Source organism: Rhinolophus sinicus, chromosome 18 (assembly GCF_057876585.1).
Source record: "Rhinolophus sinicus isolate RSI-liver-muscle chromosome 18, RSI-T2T, whole genome shotgun sequence".
Taxonomy (NCBI): Eukaryota; Metazoa; Chordata; class Mammalia; order Chiroptera; family Rhinolophidae; genus Rhinolophus; species Rhinolophus sinicus.
This window is the reverse complement of record NC_142518.1, coordinates 7,483,372-7,501,358: the sequence shown is the minus strand read 5'-3', so window position 1 is coordinate 7,501,358 and position 17,987 is coordinate 7,483,372. Positions and strand designations below refer to the sequence as shown.

The 17,987-nt window shown below is 41.4% G+C and overlaps 1 protein-coding gene across 4 annotated transcripts in view; it reads right to left on the bottom strand.

Moving 5' to 3' along the window:
- Positions 1-510: 510 nt before the first annotated feature.
- The window catches only part of TLR7 (toll like receptor 7), a 33,306-nt gene continuing 15,829 nt past the window's right edge, over positions 511-17,987 (bottom strand). For all 4 annotated transcript variants that reach the window (XM_074323537.2, XM_074323538.2, XM_019746340.3 and 1 more), the window contains exon 3: positions 511-4,810. In XM_074323537.2, the coding sequence (XP_074179638.1) occupies positions 1,664-4,810 (3,147 nt within the window). In that variant the 3' untranslated portion in view covers positions 511-1,663. The remainder of the gene's footprint in view (positions 4,811-17,987) is intronic.

The window sequence follows — 17,987 nt, the reverse complement described above, 5'->3', positions numbered from 1 at the left end:
TAAATAAATACATGCTCTCAGATCCTCTTTTAGAGTTTACTATCAAAACTAATGTTGATGGACCAAGGTTGCAGATACCCCTAAGTATACAGTCTTAACTAACAAAGCAGTTTGAAAGATCACTGGATAAGGCAACTTTACTTTGGACACCGTAGTCTGCAACACAGATAAAAATATGTCTTAGCTCCGGCTGCTATAACAAAATACCATAGACTGGGGGGTTTAAACAGCAAACGTTTATTTCTCACAGTTCTGGAGGCTGGAAGTCCGAGACCAGAGTGCTGGTATGATCTGGTTCTGGTGAGGGGCCTCGTCTGGGTTGCAGACTGTTGACTTCTCTTTGTATCCGCACATGGTGGGAAGACGGCAAGCTGGTTCTCTGGTTTCTTCTGATAAGGGCACTAATCCCATCATGAACACTCCACTCTCAGGACCTCATCACCCCACAAAGGCCCCACCTCATAACAACATCACACTGGGGGTTAGGATTTCAACATACAAATTTTGGGGGGGGGGAACATTCAGTCCATACAATATTTAAGCAGGTAAATTATTATGAAAGGTAAAGAGTATCACTTTGTATGAAAGCAGATCACTTGACGTTTTTTCCATTTGTAAGTAGACTATGCCCATCAATGGTAAAGATGCTTCTCACTATTTCCCCATGGAACCTAGCCAGAGGCCCATGGGAAAGCAGCAGCCACCTGGCAGGTATCAATACTTGGCCTGTGAAGAAGGGGGTGCTAGATGACACTGAGGCAACTCATTGAGGAGTTAACTGGGGTTTTTGTTTTTGTTAGATTTTATTAGGGAAGGGGAACAGGACTTTATTGGGGAACAGTGTGTATTTCCAGGACTTTTTATTGGGGAACAGTAGCGTGTTTTTCCCCAGGACTCATCAGCTCCATCCAAGTCAAGTTGTTGTCCTTTCAATCTTAGTTGTCGAAGGCGCAGCTCAGCTCCAGGTCCAGTCACCGTTGTTAGTTGCAGGGGGCACAGCCCACCATCCCTTGAGGGAGTCGAACTGGCAACCTTGTGGTTGAGAGCCCGCGCTCCAACCAACTGAGCCATCCGGGAGCTCAGCGGCAGCTCATTGACTTCATTCTAGTTGCAGAGGGTGCAGCTCGTTGACCCATATGGGAATCAAACCGGCAGCCCCGTCACCCAGAGCTCGCGCTTTAACCAACTGAGCCACTTGTCTGCCCCTTAACTGGGTTTTTAGTTCACTAATTAACTCTGGTATATTTTGATGCCATGTAGACAGACCCTGAGCATTTTTTTACCTGACTTATATACATACCAGTACTTCTTAAGGGTGGAAGTGCAGTTCTCCATTTCATGATTCTGTGTATATTTAATAATCAATTACAGAAGAATCAAAAGCCCCATCTCTTCTTGCTACCCTTTCCCCAATAGTATTTTATACATGAGCAGAAGGGAGAGACTCAAGTGCCAATGGAGACATAGAGAGATAAGACAACTCAGTGCATTACATAAATCCCATTTTTCTAATTCCTTTGTCATCCATTGATGACGCCTCTGTGATATTGGCAATCCCAAGTCATGGAGGATTTAAAAACATGCTTGGTGAGACATCTTTGAGAAAATCTAGGCAGCCAAGCTTTTCCTTCATTAGTTAAGTAGTCACATTTTGCAAAGAAGACTAGACTGTCTCTTTGAACACCCGGCTATAGGTCACATGATTGTCTGTGGCCAGGGCATTTTTCAGACACTGCCAGAAGTATGGATGAGCCTGTGGGTTTGTTGGCCACTCAAGGACAGAACTCCCACAGAGCCTCTTCCGGAGCTGGAGGAACTTGGACTTCTGTAGGGGCTTCTCAAGGAATATCAAGATAATTACATCCACTTTTTCATCCATGAGCCTCTGATGGGACAAGTAAAATGCTATCTTAAAATTTTCAGTCTTTGCATACTTGTCTGTCATCACAAACACGGTCTTCTTGCTAAGCTGTATGCTCTGGGAAAGGTTTTCCAGAACCGGCTGCCCTGGTAACCAGTCTCTTTCCTCAAGACATAAATTAAAATGTTTCTCTCTTGGGTCTTCCAATTTGGCCACCAGCTCATCCAAGACCCACTCTGTCACTGCTGGGTCTTTAGTGTCATATATAATAAAAGCATCATAGCAAGATTCTGGTGATGTCAGACGTTGATACCCCTTTATTTTGGCCTTACAGAAATGGTAACTATACCACACATCCCAGAAATAGAGGTGGCTTGCTGTCATAACCACCATCAGAAAGAGAGCTGCCGATGTGGAAAGTGAGAACAGAATCAAGTTAGTTAGATCTAACTCACAGGTATACAGATCCAGAGAGATCACACTTTGGCCCTTGTGTGCTCCTGGCCCCACACAAGTCACATCTGTGGCCAAGTGAGGAATAGTCACTTCTGTATGGTTAACCCACCAGACAAACCACACAGCATCACAGGTGCACAGAAACCGATTATGATGCAAAAGTAACATCTCCAGATTGTTGAGAACATTCTCTGGAAAGCTAGTCTTTTGGATAATCTGGATTTTATTTGAGCTGAGGTCCAGATATCGCAACTGGAAAGCACCTTGGAGAAAATACTTTGTCAGACACCTGATTTGATTATTGCTAAGAATTAGTTTCTTGAGGCTTCTGGAACAGTTGGATAATCTCTCAGGGACGGCCTTCAGCTGGTTGTGGCTGAGGTTCAAAGTTTCTAAATTCTTGAGATACTGGAGTCTCTCCCATTCGAAAGACGTGAGCCTATTTTTGACCAAAAAGAGAGTCTTTAGATTTGGAGGCATACCATCAAAAACTCCAGAAGGCAAGAAACTCAGGGAATTTGCAGAGATGTCTAATTCCTCTAACTTTGTCAGATTCTTGAAGAATTTTAAGTATCTGTTATCACCATCTCTCCATAAAACATCCAAATGATTTCCTCTGAATTCCAGAACTTTAAGAGATTCGCTCTCCATGGTCCTGCTGTTGGAGGTAGAGATGTCATTGTTATTCATCATCAGTTTCTTCAGAACCTTTAGGTTCTTGGTAAAGTTTAGCATGTGAGTAATTCCTTCTGATTGAAAATAATGGCTGTTACTACTTATATCTAGAACTTCCAGTTCACGTAGCTCATTAAATGCGGTTGAGTAGAGTAAATCAAGCCGGTTGTTAGAGAAATCCAAATACTTCAACTCCACTAAAGGCTGAAATTCACTGCCATTAAGAGTTTGGCCAATGGTATTTCCTGACAAGTTTAGGCATTTGAGGAAAGAAAGATGCTGAAAATCAGAGGACTTGATAAAAAATATATTATTTCTACTTAGGTCCAAAGTCTGCCCATACAAATAACACTCTTCATTAACATGAAGAGAAGAAGGAGACTCTTTGTTTTTGAACCGGCAACTCCTTGCATACTCATCGTATCTGAAATAATGTAACTGTTCAAGGACCTGGGGCCCATGGGTTCCTACAGAAGTTCCGGTGTTAGAACAGAAGCCAACTTCACTTGAATCTCCTGAAGGCGATATTTTATTCATTGAAAGATCTATGATTTTCAATGTTTTAAATTGTTTAAATATGCTGAGGTCAGCGATTTTTATAAAGTTAGTGCCAAGATCAAGAACTTCAAGATTGGAAAGATTATGTAATGGGGAAAGGTTACAGAGTTGCAACTCCTTAAAGACGTATCCTTGGATCCGCAAAACTTTCAGGTTTTTCAGTGAAGAAAATGCACTTGATAGATTCATAAATGCATGATAGACCTGAAGTTCATAATTGAAAGACAGATCCAGTTGGACAAGGTTGTGAAGAAGATGCAAAAATTTGGCATCCCCAATTTCTTTTGCCAAGTAGTTTTGGGAAAGATCTAGTTCCTTAAGTTTGTTGGTGTTTTTAAACCATCTTTGGGGCACTTTCTGAAGAGAGTTGCTGTGTAGACGTAAAACTTGTAATTCTGTCAATGCATCAAAAGCTTTTACATGGATCTGTAGGGGAGAATTATTCTCACAGGGTGTACAAGGAAATGGCACATTATAACAACGAGGGCAGTTTCCACTTAGGTCAAGAATTTGCAGTTGACTGAGGTTACTAAAATCGTCTTCACGGATATTTGCAATGATGTTGTTGTAAAGATAGAGTTCTGTTAAAGTAGGTGGCAAAACAGTGGGGACAGCTGTGATATTATTATCTTTCAGGGAGAGCAATTTTAAATTTGGCAGATTTTGGAAAGCATCTTTTTCAATGAAAAATGAAACATTGCAAGGATTGCGGTAATAACAGTTTTGGCCGAGGTACAGTTTTTGTATGTTGTCCAATTCTGTTAGATTCTCTTTCGTGATCGAAAAGATGCTGTTGGCTTCAAGGCTGAGCAGCTGTAAGCTGGGAGGAAGACCCAGAGGTATTTCCAGAAGCTGGTTTCCATCCAGGTAAAGAGATTTTAAAGAAGTGAGTCTACTAAAGCTTCCGGGTTTAATCTGCAGCCTCTCATTGCACATGTTGTCTTTCGGCCCCAGTAGAATAGGTACACAGTTGCATCTGAAATCTATTTCTACCAGCTGGTCCAGCTGGTGGAAGGATGCTGGAGAGATGCTCGGGATGTGGTTAATGGTGAGCGTGAGGTTGGTGGCGTTGGTAGGAATACCTCCAGGAATTTCCTTCAAATGCTTGTCTGTGCAGTCCACAATCACTTGTGTCTCTGGAAGATCCAGTCTGACATCACAGGGCAGAGTTTTAGGAAACCATCTAGCCCCAAGTTTGGAAATCAGGATCATGTTAAAGAGGATAAGAAATTGTCTCTTCAATGTCCACATTGGGAACACCTGAAAGTTTAAGAGAGAATAAATCACCATTCACAAATATAACAAGAATCAGAGTTCAAAATTCCCATTTGCTGCTTCTCTTTTGCTACATTATAAAATAAATAATTCATGTATTTTTGTAACTGTATAAACAGCACCCCCCACCCCACGACTGTATTTGTCAGTTACTGAGGTTCATAATAACTTCGTTACATATTAAGCTTTTAGCATCTTAGCTTTTCAATTACACAGCTTTTTAAGATGGTAGAAATAGTATTTTTTTCTATTCACTGTTATTTAGAATGCTACAATGGAAGAGACATCAATTAGCTTCCAAAGTCTGAAATTTGTGGGGGTGGTGGTGAAGAAATGTTAAAATGCAAGTACATCTGGGAAGAAAAACACATTAAGACTTTAATGCAATTAATGTTTACTTGCTAAGCCTGCTCTGGTACCCATTATAAGAATCTTACACAATATTTGAGCCTTTTAATATTTTAAGTAGGGAAACAAAGGAGATCCATTATCCCCATTTTACAGATTAAGACATAGCTCAGCGATATTAGCTGATTTGCCCAAGATCACGCAACTCCTGCCATTTTGGCACTGCCAATCTATAATCTGGCTTTACTCTTGGATTGTTTTTGGAAATCATCTCCAATATGATTCTGAGATGAACATTTTCCCAACACATTGGGTTTACATTACATAAATTTGGAAAGGAGAGAGAGTCAGGGCACTGCCTGGGTGACCCCTAACTGGTCAAACAGGATGGATACTTATGGGAATGAAACGAGGGGAGCTGTTAACAATTATGCCAAGACTATAGGCATAAGCCAAGACTCTGTCAGGCAACCTGCGACATATGGGAACCTACCCTTAACGCTGATTCTTGGACATCCAGGTTTAACATGAGAAACACTGGCCACTGGGGAGAAAGACCTCAAAAAGGAATATGGGAAGCACTGAAGAGCTTTGCTAATCACCATATTAACTTGAAGTTGCCCTGCCTTAGAGGGTGGTTGAACCATGGACTACTCTCAAGTTTCAGGATTTCTATCTATATTTTACTGGTTTTAGTTTAACCAGTGCTTATCCATGGAATGATCCAGCCTGTAAGTCTCCAACAGGCTACTAGCTCACCCAATGTTTTGTCCTCCCAATTGACTGAATCGACCAATCACGTTAATATCTAATAAACCAAAGGCATACTTCCCTTAATTCCTCCAATAGGTAGTAAGTCTTTTTCTCTAATGCAATATGGGTCAGAAGGTCTCAAAAAGCTCCTTCACACATCTTTACATGCCCAGAGTTTGTCGTCTTTTTTTTTCTTTCACCAACCTGTTTCTTCCTCCCCATCATTAAAACCATTCACTGAGGCCAGTTGACCTCCTTCATCATCCTTCCTGACAGCCTCCTTGCTTTGCCACTTTAGCTGGCACAGTCTCAGCTGGGATTATTCCATCCTTGGTCTGCTCCAAAGCCTCATCTTGGTCCCCAGACTCTCATTCTTCCAAACTACCCCATCCATTGAGGTTCCCAAACATTAATCATATTATATTGCTCTCAAATGTGTAAAATGGTTTTCTTTTTCTTTTTTACAAAATGAGCCCTAACTTTTCATCAAGGCAGCCAAAGTCTTCCATAAGACTTTGGGCTTCCTGTACCCCCTATCCATTTGTCTGTGCTTACCTGATACAACTCCGCTACTGGCTTCTCTCATCACGAAACCCCAGCCCAGCTTGCAGGTCTCTGACTCGTGAGTTCCTCCACCTAGAGTATAGGTTCCCTACCTTTTACACCCACCCGAGTTCTAGATATCCTTTAAGACTATCCTTCTTAATCTGGAGCTCTCAGATCCCTGGGAGGATATGGCAATAGGGCAGGGGGTACAGGAAGCCCTTAGATAAATATGGTATATCTTCCTTGAGCATCGATCTTCCTCAAAGATTTAGGAAAAAACGCTCACCACTCAGGGAGGAGGGGTTAAGTCAAGATCGCGGGAAGGGCTTTCAAGGAGGGATAGGAGAGAAGTAGAGTAACCTATTTGTATGGTCCCTGATAATAAGATCCCAGACCAGCTATGCTCTGTCAGAAGACGTAATGGGTTCATGAATCCCACCAGCAGAAGGCAATAAGTAATGCTACTAAGAGTGATGCTGCGGACCAGGGAGCTGAGTTCTCTTACGGAGGCGGGCAAAATGGATAAAAAGACAAATCAGGAAACAGGAGCCCTCTTCCAATCCCACTCCCATGAACTTACACAAGACCCTGGGAAGAAGTGGGAGGACTTCTGAATTACCTGAGATAAAAATATGAAGTTTTCTGGCATATGAGGTCTGACAATTAAGTTCACAAACTTGTTGCAACGATGTTGCTAACCTTTTTTGATATCAGAGGGATTATTCATTATGAATTTGTACCAACTGGACAAACAGTTAACCAAGTTTACTATTTGGAAGTGCTGAAAAGCCTGCGTGAAAAAGTTAGACGACCTGAACTTTTCGCCAACAATTCATGGCTCTTGCATCACGACAATGCACCAGCTCACACAGCAGTGTCTGTGAGGGAGTTTTTAGCCAGAAAACAAATAGCTGTATTGGAACACCCTCCCTGCTCACCTGATCTGGCCCCCAGTGACTTCTTTCTTTACCCAAAGATAAAGGAAATTTTGAGAAGAAGACATTTTGATGACATTCAGGACATTAAGGGTAGTACGACAAAAGCTCTGATGGTCATTCCAGAAAAAGAGTTGCAAAATTGCTTTGAAGGGTGGCGTCAGTGCATAGCTTCCCAAGGGGAGTACTTTGAAGGTGACCATAGTGATATTCAGGAATGAGATATGTAGCACTTTCTCTAGGTTGAGTTCGCGAACTTAATTGTCTGACCCTGTATGCCTAGGTTAAGTATTTTTGTTATGGGGGAAATGGAGGCTCTAAGATTAGTTTAGTTACAGAAAAAAACACACAACAGTGTTGTGCTGGTAAGTTTTTAACAACTGGCTTTCTTCCTCTCCCCTGACTCCCAGTCTCTGATTTGTGAAGTCCTGATTTGTGGCACTTGCCAACGCCCATAGTGTAACTACTCCCACCATGGCCAATTTTGAGCTGACCCTGTGGTGGCACTGAACGCAGAGTTGGGAAGAGATGTGCAAAATTGCTATGGCAGGTCCATATGAGCTGGGGCCAACGCCCATAGTGTAACTACTCCCACCATGGCCAATTTTGAGCTGACCCTGTGGTGGCACTGAACGCAGAGTTGGGAAGAGATGTGCAAAATTGCTATGGCAGGTCCATATGAGCTGGGTCCAGCAAAGCACTGACTGTGATGCACCTGAGACAAAGACTGTGTCGTTTCTAGCCTCTACACATGGACGCATTATAAATTAGAATGAAAACTTAATCAGAGAGCCCTTTTCTTCCTTATTTCTACGCTTTTTTTGGTACCTGTTTACTTTTCTCCTTCTCTTCTACCAGCTCCCTACTCCAATGAAGCATTAGCTCTCACCTGGATTACCGTACTGGACTCTACATTGCTCTGTCTCCCTGATTCTCCTTCTCCTCGACGATTCATTCATCAAACTGCATCAGAGCATTCTTTATAAATGAAATTTAAAGTCTGTACTGTTGCTTACATCATGTCATGACTCCAGGCTACCTCTCTGACCTTGAACCATCTTTGCCCTTCTTTGACCACACACCAGACATCTGGCCTGTTTTCTGTTCTGCATTTGAACCAATCTTGGCACTTGCTGTTCCCTCTTCCTAAAATTATCATTTTCTTCCTCTTCCTACAGCCGGGTCATTCTCATCTTTTAGGTGTCTTCTTAAGTGACACACCCTCAGAGAAGTTTTCTTTGACCAATTTATCTAAATCCCCCCCCCCCATGTATTAATAGTGATAATGACAGTAACATTTGTTGACTGAGGTAGCACTAACTATACGGTGAGCATCATTTTCAGTGTTTTACATGTTAACTCATTTACTTTTCACATAATAACCAGATGAGGTGGCACTACAGGTCCTCGGTCCTTATTCCAAACCTTTGGGGCTAGATGTGTTTTGGAATTCAGAATTTTTCAGACTTTAGAAGGTAATATGATGTGTGTCCCCCATATTATGCAATACTGGGCCTGGGACAGCATAATCACACACACATAAATGTGTTCAGTGAAGCACAGGATTGTCCACTCTCAGTAGGATTAGAAAAATAAAAAGGAAGACCTAGCTCATTCAGTTCAGGTCAAGGTTAGCCTCCAAATGAGTTCAGATCATGTCGTGTTTGCCATCAGCTGAGTTAGGAGCCAGCTTTCAGTTCGGGGATTTTGGAATCACAGACCTTTATTATTATCTCCATTTTACAGATGAGTCAACTGAGGCACAGAGAGGTATATGTACTCTGTACTCGACTGCCCTGCTAGGTTTCCTTCATAGCTCTTAGCACAATCAGAAATTATTTGCTCATAATTTACTGCTTATGATTTATGTGCTTATTTCTTTAATGTCCATCTGCATGAGAATGTAAGCTTCAAGAGACCAGGGCTCTGTGTGTCCTCATGTAAAACAGTACCTGGCAGTTTACTAGTGCTCCATTATGTGTGCTACATGCATGAATGAATGACTAGTGAAATAAAGAAAAATACTTAAAAGAAAGCTCTCCTGGAAGTAGGTTCCCTCAGGCTACACCCCAATTCCCCAGGGTCATTCTCTGTTTCTTCCATTTGCCATGGGATTCCTCTGGGGAAAATTTTTTTTTTTTTAATTTTTATTGGGGAACAGTGTGATTTTCCAGGACCCATCAGCGCCATGTCAAGTCGTTTTCAATCTAGTTGTGGAGGAGGGCACAGCTCACTGACCCATGGGGGAATCGAACTGGAGACCTTGGTGTTATGAGCACCACGCTCCAACCACTGAACAAACTGGCCGCCCGGGGAAAGAGTTAAGAAGCTCTGCTCTTATAATGCCCAGTTCAAACCTGTCTTCTTCAAGAAGCTTCGTGGTATCAATCTGGACAGAAGTAATCACTCCTTCCTCTCATCTCCTATTGCACCAGTCACACATGAGGTTGTGAAAAGAACTCCGGATTGAGGGTTGGAAGAACTGGGTTCTAGTCTTGGCTCAGTAATTCACTATCTATGTACACTTCTGAGGTAGGCCCTGTGCTCAGGAGAAGACCCCCCGTACAAAAAAATGACAGACACAGAAACAACAATATGGGATACAGCAAGGATCCAGACAACCCTCCTGGACCAAGACAATGGGCCTAGACCAGAAAGTTCTCCAACAATTCCTTAGGTAGGAATTGTAGTAAGTATTTGTGAGAAATATTTTTTTTTTTTTAAAGTCTGATTTAAAAAAAACATCAGGGGACTGGCCCAGTGGCTCAGGCAGTTAGAGCTCCATGCTCCTAACTCCGAAGGCTGCTGGTTCGATTCCCACATGGGCCAGTGGGCTCTCAACCACAAGGTTGCCAGTTCAATTCCTCGACTCCCACAAGGGATGGTGGGCTCTGCCTCCTGCAACTAAGATTGAACACAGCACCTTGAGCTGAGCTGCCGCTGAGCTCCTGGATGGCTTAGTTGGTTGGAGCGCGTCCTCTCAACCACAAGGTTGCCAGTTCCACTCCCGCAAGGGATGGTGAGCTGCACCCCCCGCAACTAGCAACGGCAACTGGATCTGGAGCTGAGCTGCGCCCTCCCCAACTAAGACTGAAAGGACAACAACTTGAAGGTGAACGGCACCCTCCACAACTAAGATTGAAAGGACAACAACATGACTTGGAAAAAAAAAGTCCTAGAAGTACACACTGTTCCCCAATAAAGTCCTGTTCCCCTTCCCAAATAAAATCTTTAAAAAAAATCGGAATTCCACTCACTCGTATTCATTCTTTCATTTGACAAATACTTTTTGAATGCCTACTGGGGGCAGCAGACATGGTCTCTGCCCTTACAGAGTTCAAAATCTAGTGGAGGAGAGGAAAACTACACAGGATTTAAAATATGGAAAGTTAAGTATAGGGCAGTTGAGTACAGAGTACATATACCTCCCTGTGCCTCAGCTGACTCATCTGTAAAATGGAGGTAATAATAGAGGTCTGCAATTCCAAAATCTCCAAAATGAAAGCTGGGTCCTAACTCAGCTGATGGCAAACATGACATGATCTGAACTCATTTGGAGGCAAATCTTGACCTGAACTGAATGAACTAGTTCTTCCTGTTTTTTTTTTTTCTTTAGTTCTTTCCAAATACCGACACTTATACATGTGTAGCTTAATGGTATGTTTTTCTTATTCCATAGGGTGCTTTCTGATTCTCCCAATTAATTCTTTTTATTATCCTCATAGAGTCCAGAGATTGTTATATATCTCCCAGTACCTTTTTTCCCCTTTCTCTCATCTCATAGTGAGGATCTCCATTTGTAGCCAGGCATCTGGCACTCTGGAGAAAGATTGTATTTCTCAGACTCCTTTGCAGCTAAGCATGGCCATGTGACAAAGTTATAGCCAATGTGAAGTGAGAGTAAGTGAGACGTGCATCTTCTGGGTCATACCCTTAAACAGTAGACCTGTTCCCCTTCCTCCTGTCTATTTCCATCTAGCTTCTTGTAATATGGATGTTGTAGCCAGCCATCTTGGATAATGCAAATGAGGAAAATGTGCTAAGGATGATGGAGCAACAAGATAGATGATCCAGAGTATCCAGATCCTTGTACGACCTCATAGAGCAAAGCAGAAATAATGGCTCTGAACTGCTGACTTCCAGGAATTTATAAGAAATCATAAAATTGTTATGCTAAGCCAGTGTTAATTGGATTTTCTATGGCATTTTTCTATTTCTACTGGAGTTTCTATTTCTATTTTTTTATTGGAAATTCTATTTATGTTAGATTTAAACATTGCCTAATTGTAGCCAGTGTAGAATTTAGAACTGGGGAATAAATTGCTCCATGAGAGAACCTAAAATATGTGACATTGATGTTGTCAGTTTATGGGCAAGAAAGACTCAGCTATTGGGAGCTATAAAGCTGGCGATCCCTGTTATTCCATCCCAAAACACTTGACACAACTATCACCTATGCTTTCTTCGAAGGCAGAACACCTGCCAACTGTAACTTTTGTTGTCCTACTTTTATTGAAATATAATTGACATATAACACTGTATTGGTTTAAAGTGGACAACATAATGATTTAAGGTACACATGTTGTGAAATGATTAGCATGATAAGTGTATTTAACATCGATCACCTCGGGTAATTATAATTTTTTTTCTGGTGATGAGAAATTTTAAGATCTACTCTCTTAGCAACTATAGTCGTCATACTGTACACTACCGCCCTAGAATGCCAGCTGTGACTTTACTCTTAGGGAAATGGTTTGGCAATACGGCTGATCCTTGAACAACATGGGCTTGAACTGCACGGGTCCACTTACACGTGAATTTTTTCAATAAATACACAGTTGGCCCTCTATATCCGCAGGTTTTGCATCTGAGGATTCAAACAACCGTGGATCAAAAACAGTATTTTCCATCTATGGATAGGAATCTGTATGTGTAGGGGGCCAAGTGTAGTTTCTATGTGGATTTTCAATTGTGCATGGGGTTGGTGCACCTAACTCTTGCATTGCTCAAGGGTCAAGTGTATTCATAATGATGATGTGCACTGACAGCTTCTCATTGTTTTTAGCAGTCTCATGGGAAAAATGAACCAGGGCTGTCATTAGCCAGTCTGCAAGTGGGGATGAAAGGAAATACAGCTTTGGTAAGTGAGGTTTTCTTTGCCTGCAGCTTGAACTCTAAAGTTGATTAAGACGTCCTTAATTTGGGGCCTTGCAAGGTTGAAAAAGCCAACTGCTTTACCCTAAACTAAAGCACATGTAATGGAGAGAGTCAAAGTTGCAGCCTTAAGAGGACATAAGCACATGCTCACATGCAGTTTTCAAGCATTTTCTATTAATCATTTTCCAGCAGACAATGAAAGCCGGTCCAAGACAAAGAATCTGATTAAGAGTGCTGCCTTCCCCTTGACTCACACAGCCTCTAGGGAGTTGATTAAATTGAGAGAGAGGAGCACTGACAGAATAGAAAATCTTTAGACTTAAAGTTGTCTAGAGCTGCTCTGTCTCATATGATAGTCACCAGTCACAGGTGGCTATTTAAATTTAAATTAATTAAAAGTAAATGCAATTTTCAAATTCACTTTCCCAGTCACACTAACCGTATTTCAAGTGCTCAGGCTACATGAGGCTTGAGGTTATGGTATTTGAGCGTGCAGATATGGAACATTTTTTACTATTGCAGAAAGTTCTATTAGAGAGTGTTGGCCTAGACCAGGGGTTGGCAAACTTTTTCTGTAAAGGGCTGCATAGTAAATATCTTAGGCAAAATTGAGGATATTATGTGGGTGCTTAAATAACATTTAGAATGTAACTACAGTCTTAAAAACCATTCTTAGCTCACAAGCCATACAAAAGCAGGTAGCCGGACAGATTTGGCCCACAGGCTGTAGTTTGCAGTCCCCTGGTCTAGAAAAAAACATCTTAGGCTGTGTTATGCTTATACATGGAATGAATTCTAAGAAAATTCAACCCAAGACGGCCAAATATTAGGTTTGGTGCAAAAGTAATTGCGGTTTTTTCAATTATTTTTAACCTTTTAAATTGCAATTACTTTTGCACCAACCTAATAGTAGAAGAAATATTGTCTGCAAAGCCTGTAAGTCAGTTCATATGCCACTAACTTCAACCAACAGCGAGTCTTCCAAGTGTCACAGAAGATTCACATTGAATGATCACAAATACTAAAGTTTTTCCAAAGATCAGAGTTTTAACAAGGGCACGAAAAGAAACCAGGAGGGCTTGGGGCCTCTAAAAGAAGGGCTGAAGTGGGAAGAGGGCTGCAGAAGGAAAGGAGAGGGTGTCGGAGGAAGCTCGTGGAAAGTGGAGCTGCAGAAGGACTCCTGCACAATCCATTTTCTCAGAAGAACTGTTCCCTTGAACATGAAACCCCAGTGAGAGCACGGAGCTCATTTGTCTCTCCTGGGAGCAAGAACAGCCAGAATGGGACTGTTGTTGGCCTATGCTCAATAGTTGAGCCCCAGCCCAACTGGCCCTTGCAATGCTATCCACCAGACCAGACGTCTCTTGGCTTTGCACACCAGCTGCACTGGAAACCCGGAACTCAGATACCAGCAAGTTTGCATTCCAAGATCCATGCCAAAGAGACGATTAACTGCAATGAGATAGTTGGGCTCTGATCGAGCAGGTGAGGAAAAAAACCTGACTCAATGAACAAAGCCTTTCTACATTTGTTATTTAAAGAGAAATAATACCTGTGAGACTTCTAAACTTAAAAGATACTCTTTTTAAAAAAATTTTATTAGTTTCAGGTGCACAAGACAAAGCAATACTTAGATGTTTATCATTTATATCCCGCACAGTGTGATCCCCCCTCCCCCCATCCACTATCCCTCTGACATCGCACACAGCCATTACATTTCCACTGTCTCTATTCCTAATGCTGTACTCTGCTTCCTGTAACCATATACATATATATATATATATATATATATATATATATATATATATATATACATACATATATGTATATATAAAATTATAGTTGGCATTCATTATTGTTCAGCTTCAGGTGTACAGTGCAGAGATCAGGCATCTACATCACCCCTGAGGTGGTCTCCCAAATGGGACACATGTCTTCTTGAGAAAATGATTGAAAAATGTTAAACGATCCTTTACTCCAATGGAAATTTCCTTAAGTGTGAACATTTCCCCTTTCAAACCATTGGGAATGACCTGCTTCAGACTGAAGCTGGGACCTTAGCTTCAACCAACGTTATTTTTAAATGTAAGAGTTCATTCAGTATTGAGCCAGGTCTATTTTGTAATTTGACATAAATAATCCACGTTATTTTGTTTTGCTTGTGTTTTTGGCAACGATCGCCTAAGGCATGCGTCTTTCAAGAACGTGATTTGTAAAATAGCATAATACACCATCACACAGGCCCAGCTTTGGTAATGAATCATAGCTAATTACACATGCAAACACACTGGGTAAATTTGGATGCTCAATTAGCGAGCTAATTATGGTAAATATGGGGATGTGTGATTTTGTATGCACAGGTGTTCTATTCTTTCAGCAAATCATCTCTTTTTGTTAAAATGGAAAATGTAGAATTCACATGGAACAGTCATCAGTCATTTGTGTTTTTGTTTTTTGTAAGGGCTGCTTTTTATCATGTATTTGTTATGTGCCAGATGCTGAGCTGGACACACTGTTTATATTACATCACCGAGCCCTGACAATGAAGTCAAAGAATATATAAATATTCCCGTTTTATTCATGAGGAAGCAGAGATTAGAGGGACCATTTTGAACCAAGATTCAACCTCCCTATTGACCAATCATCTTCAAGTAATTTCATATAGTGACAGCCAGTCACTTGATAGAATGTCTGTTTGCATCTTGGTTAATTTCCTTTGCAGTGAAAGGATTCTTGGCACTGTAATATTTTGATACTGTGCCAATCAGAGTTCTTAGAAGAAAAAGTTACAAATATTAAAAAAAGTATCTTATGAGTTGAGTGGGACCACCTTAAGGGAAAAAGAGAAGAGACTTTTTAGGTGATACATTTCTTACGAATCACATCTGATGTCCAGCAACGCTATGTATGCTAGGAGTTTATGACCTTGTAAATGTAAAGGCATGCTGAGCCTTACCTTCGTAATAAAGTATTTCATGCTCACGTAATCATTCAACAAATATCACTGGGAACGTACTGCATGCAAGGCACCATGCTAGACAAAGTAGGGGAACGATAATGAGTCACACACCGGTCCTGCCCAACTACGAACCAAATTCCTCTGCTGCTAACTCTCGGAAGCTGTGTGTGTCTCTTGCACCCAGGACTCTGCTGCCAGGAAATCCATGGCGGAAACAAGAAGATGCAGGACAAGGGCCAATCAGGCCTAAAGGTGATGTGCCTGCCCACTATTCAGACAACAGTTTGAATAAACAACCCTTCAAAGTGGCAGAACGTATTCCCTTGGATGCACCATTTTTGTGGCAGGACTCGAGGCTGTATTCGGAATTGAATTCTCCTGATTTTAGATCCCTATTAGATTCCCACCAGAATGCCTGTGGTTGTGGAGCTGTGATGACTAATAGAAAAACACATTTACCAAGAAGTTTCTAACTTCCTGCTTTGCAGACAGTATTTTTACCTTCAAGATTTGGCAAGTTTGTAATAGATGTATGGATGCACTCCAAGGAGTTAGAAGGACAGATGGCAAGAGTGAGGAAGTGAGGTTAAGTGGTTTGCATCTTGCAAGGAGTTAGAGGAAGACCAGGATTAGTCTGACTTCTCATGTTTATTTTTTTCTGGGGGTGACCACCCTGTGAATTGAAAGCCAGATCAGGAGTCAGACACTCTGTCTAATGCAGAGCTACCGACTGAATTCTCCTAAACCTTGACTTTCTCATCTACACACTGTGGGGTTGAGCTAACTGACCTCAACACTCCTTTTCTATTGCAGTTATTCTATGATTCTGAGGGTTGGCCCAGAGCCCTCTGAAACTTATCAGTCGGGAGTCTTCCTAGACCCCAGAACCTCAGACCGCTGATGTTTCAAACTGGTCTAGGCAAAGCTTCCAACCACTATGAACGTAAGGATTTCACAGAAAGGGGGAGGAAAAAATCCTAGTATATCTTTTTATAATAATAAACATTGCATGTCTTCAGATAAAATTATTTTATTAGTTTTATTCAGCTCCCTGAAATAGTAAGAATGGGAAGAACTCGATGATGATCCCTCAATTTGGGGAAATGGTTACAAATGGAAAAACACCAATAATGGAATACTGAATACATCTTTGAAAAAATATGGAAGAGCTATAGGTATTGACATGAAAAGCTGTGCAAGATATACTATTAAGCTGCAAAACATTAAAATGAATTTTTAAAGCACTATCACAATAACATATAGTATATAATCCCTTTATGATGTGTGTACATATATATATATATATATTTATTTGTATTTGCAGAGAAAATCATGGAAGAACACATTAGAAACAACAGTGATTTCTTCTGAGCAGTGGTAAGAAGGGGCTTTTGCTGGGTAGGAAAGAAGGACTTCTATATGCTTCTCTTCTCTTGAGGTTTTCTTTTTTTATGAAGGATATGTGTTGCTTTTATTTAAACATTCTAAAAATTACAGATGAAGTAATACAACCTCATTGTAACAATGTGGAAGGAAATTGTGAAAAATGAAAAATTCAACAAGTATTTATTGATAGCTGCTATGTGTCAGGTACCTGCTTCTAAGTGTTGCATCACACCAGTGGACCAAATAGAAAAGATTCCTGCTCTTCTGCAGCTCATGTTCTTCAAATAATAAACTCAAAAATATATGACTGTAATAAATTATATGAGATGTCAAGTGATAAGTGTTATGGAAAAGAAGTGGGGCAGGGTGAAGGGGATCAGGAATGCAAGATGGCGTTGTGACTATAAATCAGGTGGTTTGGGTAGGCATCACTGAGAAGTGGACATCTGAGCAAAGACCTCAAGGAAAGGAGGCAGCTGGCCATGCACATCTACTAGGGGAGAAGCATTCAGGGCAGCAGGAAGAGCCTAATACAAAGGCCTCAAGGTGGAAATATGCTGGAACATTCATGAACATGGCAACAGGGCTTCTGTAGCTGGAACAGGGAGAGGAGAAGAATGATATGAGATGAAGTCAAAGAGGGAGGGCCCCCAGCCCTCCTGCCGAGCACCAAGGGCCTTGTCAGCCATTCCAAGGATGGTGGCTTTTACTCTGAGTGGCATGAGGATCCATTGCAAGTTTTTGAGCTGATGAGTGACACGGTCTGACTTAGATTTTAGAAGGATCATGCTGGTTGCTGCGTTGAGAAGAGACAATGAGGGGCAGGGGTAGAAGCATGGAGACCAGTCAAGAGGCTAATAAAGTAATTCAAGCAAAAGATCCAGCTGGCAGGAATGGATGGAAGTGGTGAGAACTTGCCAAATCCTGGATATGTTTTAAGGTGAAGCCAAATAAAATATGACTTCAAAGTTCTTGGAAGAATGTGAGGAGAGGGATTAGAGACAGCAAATATTTCTGGGAAGTTTCCTAGCGGGGGTGGGGTGCGGGTTACAAAGACCCTGGCAGGCGTTCATAGGGA